Source organism: Solanum verrucosum, unplaced genomic scaffold, assembly GCF_900185275.1.
Source record: "Solanum verrucosum unplaced genomic scaffold, falcon-dt-bn FXZP01000180.1, whole genome shotgun sequence".
NCBI lineage: Eukaryota > Viridiplantae > Streptophyta > Magnoliopsida > Solanales > Solanaceae > Solanum > Solanum verrucosum.
Window position 1 is genome coordinate 2,200,294 of NW_026020402.1, and position 10,276 is coordinate 2,210,569.

Consider the following 10,276-nt stretch of genomic DNA (forward strand, 5'->3'; position numbering starts at 1 on the left):
TTAGCAACAAACTCTGCAATGCCCTTCTTCATGCCATTCCACCGATACACTTCTCTCAAATCGCAATACATCTTTGTGGAACCCGGATGAATGGAATATCTGGAGGTATGAGCTTCCTCCATGATCCTCTCTTGAAGTCCATCCACCATAGGTATGTACAATCTACCTTGATATCTCAATACACCATCTCCCCCTTGTTCAAAAGCTAATACCCTTTGCTTATGAACATTTGCCTTTAAGTCTAGCAAAATGGGATCTTGGTCTTGTTGTTCTTTCACTTCTGACACTAGTGATTATTCAGCCCCATTCGTCACCACTATTCCTCCTTCTGTGAAATCCATCAGTCAAACCCCTAAGCGTGCAAGTATATGCACATCTTTCACTAACTCTCTCTTTTCTTCATCAACATAGGCAGTACTGCCCATAGACAACCTGCTCAAGGCATCAGCAACAATATTAGCCTTACCTGGGTGATAAAGAATACTCATGTCATAATCCTTGAGTAACTTTAACCACCTCCTTTGTCTGAGATTTAGCTCTCTCTGAGTGAACACATATTGAAGACTCTTGTGATCGGTGAACACATCCACATGAACACCATACAAATAATGACGCCATATCTTCAAAACCAACTACAGCAACCAACTAACATGTAAACAACCAAAAATCGCTGAATTGAAACAAGTTGGTGTATGGGTGAATTAACCCATCACTAAAAGATCTCACATACCTTAATAGGGATCACCCACGACGAATTCCACTCCAAACGTTTGACATTCTTGGTGAAATCTAGGCTTTTCTCCCTTTCTTTCTTTTTTTCTCTTTTCTCCAAGCCCTAAGCGTGAATTTAATTTTTCTAATCTGACAAAAATAAGTTTTTACCCCAATAAATCCCTAAAACGAAATAGGAAATAAATTAGAGAAAAGACTACTTTGCCCTTCCTTAATTCTGGATTGGGACTTTCCTCAATCCAACACCCCAACTTCCGAAAGGCATATCTTACTCATATGATGTCGAAATAGCACAAACTTGGCGGTGTTGGAAAGATATCTCCAAGGGCTTTCAAAGAATATCAAGAGCTACTCCTAACTCATCCTGAGCTAGGAGTTATGGCCGTTTGAAAATGGACAAAACTCACTTTCTTAACTTAGACAAATTTCCAGATTTCCTTATTCTTTCCAAAAATCAATATTTTCATATTTTTTAACTCTTTATAGTCGTTTCTAGGTACGAGATGTTACAGGTTGGGGGGTACGTATGCATTTTCCCAAACAGTATTAGTGTATAAATAGAAAAATAATAAAATATAGCTAGAAAAAGACATCAATTATATATAGAAAACTACTGAATATGACAAATATCAATACATATTTAGAACAAGTAGCTATAATTTTTTTTATGTTATATGGATATAACTACACAATAAATAGCAAACTTAATTATCTACAAATAATCAGGAAAGTTATTAAATATTATAGGAAAGTTAATATTACAAGCATAACTAATTAATGTCTAGGCACATTTTATGTGTTCGGTTTTTCATGTTTACCCTCATTAATACTCTCTTTCATCAATATACATATATCACATATTTTCTATATTTCCCCCAAAAATTCCTTCCAATTTAAGATCCTTTTGAAGATTCTAGGAGCAATTTTTGTGATTTGAATTCATCAAGTATTTTTTAATTGAATTTTTTCTCGTTTTTATGAAGATTATATTTGTATACATCTATATTTTCATCTATTTGTATAGGGTTTCAATTGAAGAATAATTTTGTTTCTCCATTACAATGACTATAGTTATATTTTAAAAAATAGTACAGAAAGAACATGAGCAAAAAAAATTTAGGTTTGTGTGATTGTCAAATTTGTATATAGTAGAATACATAAATACTTGTATTGATATATTAACACAAGTTGAAATAATGATTTGTCAATACAAGTATATCTGGATACATAAGTAATCTATCCAATTTAAAAGATTAATTAGGCAATACAAGTATAATTGGATACATTAATACTATATTTTTTATAAACAAATACCTGAGTTAACACTAAACTTCAAGTATTACAGGAAAAACTTGATCAAAAAGTGATTGACATTTGTTGGCTTTATCAATTTTTTATACCGTCGAATACTTACACACTTTGATACCTACACATTCTATTATTCTCCATTTTTCTTATTTCTAGGTTATCTAGTGTATCCATCTTTTGCTTAACAACAATGTATTCATAAGTATAGTTTATTAGTGTATTCTGTTTTTGTTTAACAATTGTGTAACCATATTTCATATTATCATGTTCATATGCTAATTGTTATACTTTACCTTGTTTGATATATTAATACATTAATTTTTTATAAATACTTGTATCTTTGATATATTAATACTTTAGCTTTTATAAATAGAGATACCAATTTGAATTCAAAGTATTCATATGCTAACTGTATAATTAATACATTTTCCTTTTTTAGTTCTTTGTAATTAAAATAATAACATATAAAATATAGCTTAAAAAGACATAAATTATACTCATTTTTTATAAATAACATACTTATATCTATGGAATTTTAATAACCCTATAAATATAATTATTTTTGTAAGTTGCTCTAACCTACCTTTGTTTCTATGGGTTGAGGCTTTCGTCACTACAGTATTCCTAATTAATAGACTGTCTTCCCCAGTCCTGAAGATGATAACTCCATTTGTTAAGTTGTATGGGGAACAACCATATTACAACAGTTTAAAAGTGTTTGGATGTAAATATTTTCCATATATCAAGGGTAGCAACAAGTTTAGTCCAAAGACTTACCCTTGTGTGTTCATAGGGCACAACAACTTACACAGAGGATATAGATGTTATCATCCCTCTACAAGGAGAGTTTACAACTTGGGTTTTATACCTTGTGGATTAATCCTTTTAAGAAAAGGGAAATAGTCAACCGAATTGGGTTTACCAACCTCGACCATGATGTTCCATACTAATTCCTTAAATTTCTTAGCAGAATCGTAAATGGATCAATCAAATCTTAAGAGAAAATGGTGTTAGAAACCAAATTCAGTGGAGTCCTGAAAGATGCTCTGCCCATATTTACTACTTCACAAACTTTGCTACATATATGCTATTTTCCCGACAAAGGCAATTTAGTCATTTTGAGTATTACTCTACTTTCCTCCATGTTGCCGTTGTTTGTGCAATGTGTTGGGAGAGTTATAGAGTTTATAAGAGCCCATTGTGAGGACCAGTCACGTCATCACGCCACGTAAGTGTAACATGATATAAGGTTGTTCCAGAGGTCTTACAAAGGAAGAAGGCTACACCATAATGGAAGGTTCTAGAGAAACGTGGAGAATTCCCATGGTAGATCCTAGAATTCAATGGATTTGCATGAAAGTCCTTGGAATCTTCTAACTATGCAGAGAATTCTAGAATAAGAGCTTATTAGTAAATATATAGAGACTTATCTAACAATTATTATTTGCATATAAACCCCTAAATTAGAAGTATAAATATAGGGACAACCATTTGTAAATTCAACAAGAAAAAACAAGGAATTCTTTCAAGTCTTGAGTCGAGCAATTCCGCGTCGAGTTCAAGAATGCCTTCTTTCCCAACAACCTATCTATGAGGCAAAACACAAATTTTGGGAGTTGAAGCAGATAGGCAGCATATGAGCATATGTGAAGGAGTTTATCACCCTCACACTTCAAATTCCCAACCACATAGATGAAGATATGTTGTTCTACTTCATGAATGAGCTGCAAAATTGGGCCAATACGGAGTTGGAACACCGACATGTGAAGACTATTGATGAAGGCATCACGCAGGTTCAAAACTTTGACATATTTTAAGTAAGACAAGCATGATAGAGGCAGTGGAGATAAAGAGGAAATTATCTTGGTTCTTTCTTCAGTCCCTTAGCGGTCTAGTTTCAAAAAGGCTTACTTGAGCTTGCAAGATCGTGAAAAACTCGTGAGCAAGTTATAAAGTCCTGCACGGTGTGCTTAGTAGAAGTCTAAGGCCGTGACACCATGCTCCCTATAACAACGACACCACTAAGTGTTCACGTGTCATAGGACTACACAATGCCATTTACTTTGTTTCTTTCGTATTAATTCAATTGCCGATATCTACGGCAATAACTTTATAGATAAAAGAAAAATCTAGGCATAATACAAATGTGTGCCCTTTAATTTGACCTCAGCTGATATTTACACCCTCCAACTTTGGTTGTGCACAAGTAAGCCCTTAAACTTGTATAAATTAAATAAGCAGACACATGCATCTTAATTAACATATAGAACTTCATGTAGGACACAAATTTTCATGTAGGACACCATGTGCACATAGTAGATATGTGTCTATTTGTCAATTTTATACAAGTTAAAGTGTTTGTGTGTAACACCCCAAAAAATTTTAAGTTAAGACCCGAACCATTCTTCATTTGTGAATAAGATCATATCGGGTGATTCTTAAATTGTCCATATGTGTAAAGGTCAATTCTTTAGTGTGGAATGATTTTTGATATCAATTAAGGTCACTAGAATCTCCAAGCACAAAGATGAGTTGAAAGTATCCTTACCAATTGAGTTTTGATGTAAGATTCTACTTCAATCAACGTCAAATGACCATATATCCTAGAATATAAAGAGTTACGTGACCCATAACCTATAAAATTAAAAGTATTTGAATCTTCTTTCCAAAGCCACCAATTTTGCGTCAATTCGAGTTTTGAGTAAAGAGTTATGACCATTTTAGTAACCTGATACAGTGCAATGACGAATTAGCCGACGGGAAAACATTAAAAATGTCGTTTTGCCTTTTTACCTCTAAGAAAATTCTAAATGAATTTCTTGACCAATTAAAGGCCCAAAGCAATCAGATTTCATCTCTTAATCCCTCATTCTCTTCTCTCTAAAACACTTAGGCAAAACCCTAAAAGAAAATTAAAGCATAGGACCTCCATTCAAGATTTTTCTTCAAGGTAAGTCCTTCTCCAAGAATTTAATTCTTTACAACTCAAATTTCTTCATACAATTATGAATTAGTAATGAAAATCCTAATTCTTGTCCATAGAGATTTCAAGAAACTAATTCAAGAATCTCAAGAAAGGTTTTCTTGATTGTTCTCCTTCAAGCTAGGGTTTCAAGGCTTCTAATCGAGTTATTCTTCAAGATTCGTCAAGAACCTTGTTGTTCCAGGTATGTAAGGCTATCATAGTATTGGACTAGTTCGTCATCACGCCCTACATCTACTTTTAAATCAGTAAAAAAGTAATCTACGATTCTATACCTAGATTTGAGTTTTCTTGAGATGAGTTGATTTTGAGTTCTTGAGTTCCTGATTCTTTTGAAATTCTATTCCTAATCATTGAATTTTTATATGTTATACACTAAGATTCTTGATGAGTTGATTCGTTCATGTCTATATTTCAATATGAACCCTATGAATTGAGTATTCTTGAGCTGAGTAGTATCGTTGAGTTCTTGAGTTCTGAGTATTGAGTTTTCTATATTGTTATGAGATCCTTAAGTTGAGTTGTTCATGTCTATATTTCAACATGAACTCTATATTGAATTATAAATTTTGAGAAGCTTCAACATTTTTTGTTTTAAACTGAGTTTTTGAGAAAGTAAGGAGGAGTTTGAGAAAGAATTTTAAAACATGATTAGTATGACAGTCGAGTATTCCATCAATGTTTAAGAAGTATGGTATCTAGATATGCCATTAATGTTTATGCAGTATGACTTCCTGAGTCTTAAATGATCAGATCACAATATCATTTTTTATATAGTTCTGAGAAAGAGTTTTAAAATATGAATTGAGAAAGAGTATAAGGATACTAGGTATTCCCAAAGATATCAATTTTTACATTGAGAAAAGAGAAACTTTGATTTCTAAATGAGTTAATGAGTTCAGAGATATTTCATAGCAGTTACCACTTTTAAGAAGTTATTTTAAGTAATTACCTCAAAATAGAGAAAGAGTATGTTTTATACATTTGAGCATGAGCATATCATTGGGAGTAGTATTGAGCACCGATATAGAGATGAGTTCAGACAACTCAAAATCCTCATAAACCATGTCTGCCAACATGGGTAAGGGATCATACTTTTTAGATGAAGTCTTATTGCTTAGTGGATCCACTTAGTTGAGGTGTCCTATATCCCGACAAGGTATAAGACAGTTCTGGCAACGTGGCCGAGACGATGTATCATCATGTAGCTCATAGTGATGAATGTCAGTTAGAGAATCTCCCAATAGAGTTAAAGTGTATTTTAATATATCACTTATTATGTTGAGTTCAGAGATGAGAAAATATTTTGTAAAACTTTAAATGATTTAACTTCTTTATTTCTTTACATTCAACTTGAGTACATTTTGTTACCTATTGCAGTCCTTTCATTCAGTTATTTGTTGTTCAACTATATTACAAACTCGTACGTTCAATGTACAGATGTCATTCGATCTACATCTTTTAATGATGCAAATACAGGTTCTTAGTGTTGACACCCAATTTTGGCCTAACATTTTCAAAATTCGTAACTTTTAAGTTCTATTTATTGAATAGTTCAAAATACAATTTTTTTTTTATAATTTTAAATAAGTTTATCGATATTTATACTTATTTGTCAAAATTTCAGGATATTTTATCAGTTAATTTTAATTACATTATTTTTTGTCATAGTCGGTTGAATATGTTCAAATATTTATTCATTTTGATTAAATCATTATTTATGTTAAATTGTATTTTTTTTACACATCTTTGGTTATGTTCATTACATTTTTTAATATTCATTTGTATTTGTTACATTTGTTAATAGTCATTTTGATATTTTGCATATTCTAGAAATTCATTCAAATACGAATAAAATTTGAATACACAGATTGACCAACGATTTTGGGCCACAATCTCGAGCCCACGATTTGAGCCCATTGTATGACAATTCCCTATTTAAGTAATTATTAGGTTAAAAAATAGAGAGGGTGGTGAAATATTTTTAGATTAGGGTTGGGAATTTTCAGATTTTATTGACAAAGGGATTTCACTTTTCATCAATTTTCAGAGGCCATTGTATGACAATTCACTGTATGAGTTGTTAATAGTAGTTCTCTTGAGGAGTTGTGGCTCTTGTCCCGAAACTCATCTTTGTATAGTAGAGGCATCATAGATAGACAATTTTGAAAAGTCTTTCAGTTTCAGATTTTTTATTAAAACTTATGTTTCATACTCATTATATTCATAGAGTTTTGAGATATATTACATTTTGTTTTAGCATTTCTTTCATTATGATGCTTGTGTATGCATGAGTTAGTCTTCCACTTTTAGTCAGCCAGAATGAGGGTTCGCTTGGGGACTAGCAATGGTTCTCGAGTGCCGGCCACGTCCAAGGTGTAGGCTCGGATCGTGAAACTATGTTTGCACCTTCAAAGTTGGAGGACATTATCAGTTGAGACCAAGTTAAAAAAACACGTTTATGTATTATGCCTGAAAATCTATTACAACTAAAAGTATGTGTTGTTGTATTGTGTATAGTTTCAACAATGTATTTTAGAAGGTTCTTATTAGGATGAGTGACTACTTTCTTATGCTAAATTTCTAATTTTATAATTTATGAACTACTCCTTTGTTCTTGTTTATAGGTCATGATTGGCTAAAATAGTTATTCCAAATAATATTGTCATTACTGAAACCCAGAAAGAATACATAACCCTTGGTGGTGACATGGTCTTATTTCAAGGATACACAACTATATATAGATCTACAAATACAATGACTTATATAGCATTTTGAGAGACATCCAATGTTTATGGCTCATTATAGACATAATATACACTAGAATATATTTTACGTAATATATATTCTAGTATCTTGATCTACTAACATCTACAGTGGAATAGGGATAGCAAGCAGAGGTTGAGCTTTTGCCAGGGTAATACCAAATTTTTCCTCCATGTCCAAATCTTTAGGTGCAATTCCACCATCTAGCTTCCAATTAAAGGTATTTATCAATGAACCTAGCGCGATTGGAATCATCCTGATAGCCAAAGGCAATCCAAGGCAAATTTTTCTACCAGCACCTAATGGAATTAGCTCAAAATCCGTACCTCTAACGTCTATATCTGACTCCCAAAACCTCTCCGGCATAAAGTCCAAAGGGTCTTCCCTTAGACTAGAGTCGCGCCCTATTGCCCATACATTCACAAGAACTTGTGAGTCTTTCGGAATAGTATAGCCATAAAGATCAACATCTTCCTCAACTTTGCGCGGAATTAGGAAAGGAACTTGTGGGTGCATTCGAAAGGTTTCTTTTATGATGCACCTCAAGTAAGGTAATTTTGCAACATCAGCTTCATCTATTAGTTTGCCTCTGCCAATTACTTGTGCTAGTTGTTCTTGTGCTTTCTCGAAAGTATGTGGATTCTTGAGTAGTTCTGCCATTGCCCACTCCAATGTTTTTGATGTCGTATCTGTCCCTGCTGCAAACAGGTCCTGCAAAACTTACTAGTGTAAGATCATATGAAGTAGATGCCATATAAAATCAAGTGAAAAATTCCAAAACATATGTTGCTTTCAATTAGTCAAACTTGAGTTGTGACTTGTGAGCCTTTGGTGCAGAGGTTTGGCTTGACCCCTACTATATCAATGTATAACAAAAAGTTACAAGAGGTCAGAGGGGACATGAACCTTATCTCTAACATATTAGTGGGACTAGTAGTAAGAGTTGCACCAAAAAAATTGATGAGAAGGAGAGACCTATACAAGATCTTCTCATACTAATCCAGAGTCGTCAAAGTTAGAGTATTTTTCAGACTCTTTTCCCTAATACTTTTTTTCTTCATTATTGATTATTAGTAATACTTATCTCAAATAGAAATCATAAAATCATTGAAAGGTTTACTTTTGCTTATTTTATTAGTAATAAAACTATAAAATTTTATATACATGAGACTACGCCCTGTAGATCTATAGGACTTACGTCCCGTGTCTCGGGGCTTACGTCTTGCCCTATACGGTATAAAACGTCTTTCCTCACACCCCGTCTTTTAAAACACTAATTTAAGGTATTTGATTTGATTACTTTCTATAAGAATGAAACGAATATATCGGTTATTATAATTTCTTTTTTAACAGAAAAAAATACCTATTCATGATTTTCTATTTACACCTCCCAACAAATACGTGCGAAAAATATTTTAAAAAATCCTGATAACTATACTTGGCATGAAAAGTATAATCTTCAAATTAAATTCAAACTTTTTCCATGTATTGTAGTTCTGTGAATGCATCATACAAAATGAAAAATGATTAACGGAACGGAGGGAGTGTTTTTATGTTTAAAGCTAACGTGAACAACAGTTCTGCTCACATGACTGACTAGCTCAAGGTTGGTCCGCATTTTCACAACGAAAATTTGGTTACGTTGTAGTGTGTGACAATCTCATCTAAAAGCTTAAGCTATTAGAGAGAGCACACTTTTATTATTTAGTTATATTCTCAACAACTTGTGCCGTATCTATAAGAAGTTTCCCGGAATTTTGATTTGAAATTAGTGTTTATCTATGATATATGAAAAAAAAATTAAATTTTATAGTTTGAAATTTTGATTCCAAATCTCAATTTCTACTTAAAGGTAGAATTTCAATTCCAAATTTGTAACTTCATTTTATTTATTTTTAAAAAAAAATTAATTTGATCCATACGTTTATATTTTGAGGGGAGTGTAAATTTAAATTTTTCAAAAGAAAAAAAGTCTTGGTGTGAACATTTTGTCCATATCATAGAACAACTAGTTAGGCATTGTTATTATTGATTTACTGAATCAATGAATTTTCATAAAATCGTATGTATTTGAAAGTTGGTAATATTATGTAATGTGTTAAAGGAGTTTTCCCGTTAGACAAATCTCAACTCCCATGTTTTAGGATTCGTTTGACCACAAATATATTTGGAATTTTTTTGGAAAATGGTGTTTGGCCATACAACACTTTTGACAAATATATTTGTCAAATATCTCAAGTTTCCAAATACTAGAAAAAATTAGAACTTGGGTCAAGTTCTAATATTAGAAATTTTTTAAAAAATTAAAATTACTCCAAAATTTATATTTTATATAAAAAAAAACACTATCATTTATTAATTCCAACTAATATTTATCTATAAAATTACGCCATTAATAACTAATAACAAGATTGAGAAAAAAGAAGAGTTTGTTTTTAATGGGTTATAATTCATTTTGAATGAATGACAAGTTTGAATAAGTGATTA

The 10,276-nt window shown here is 32.1% G+C and overlaps 1 protein-coding gene across 1 annotated transcript; it reads right to left on the reverse strand.

Annotated features, from left to right (window-relative positions):
• Positions 1-7,894: 7,894 nt before the first annotated feature.
• On the reverse strand, positions 7,895-8,449 carry LOC125840127 (geraniol 8-hydroxylase-like). The gene has a single exon (XM_049519095.1). The coding sequence runs from the start codon at positions 8,447-8,449 to the stop codon at positions 7,895-7,897; it is 555 nt and encodes a 184-aa protein (XP_049375052.1).
• Positions 8,450-10,276: the final 1,827 nt, after the last annotated feature.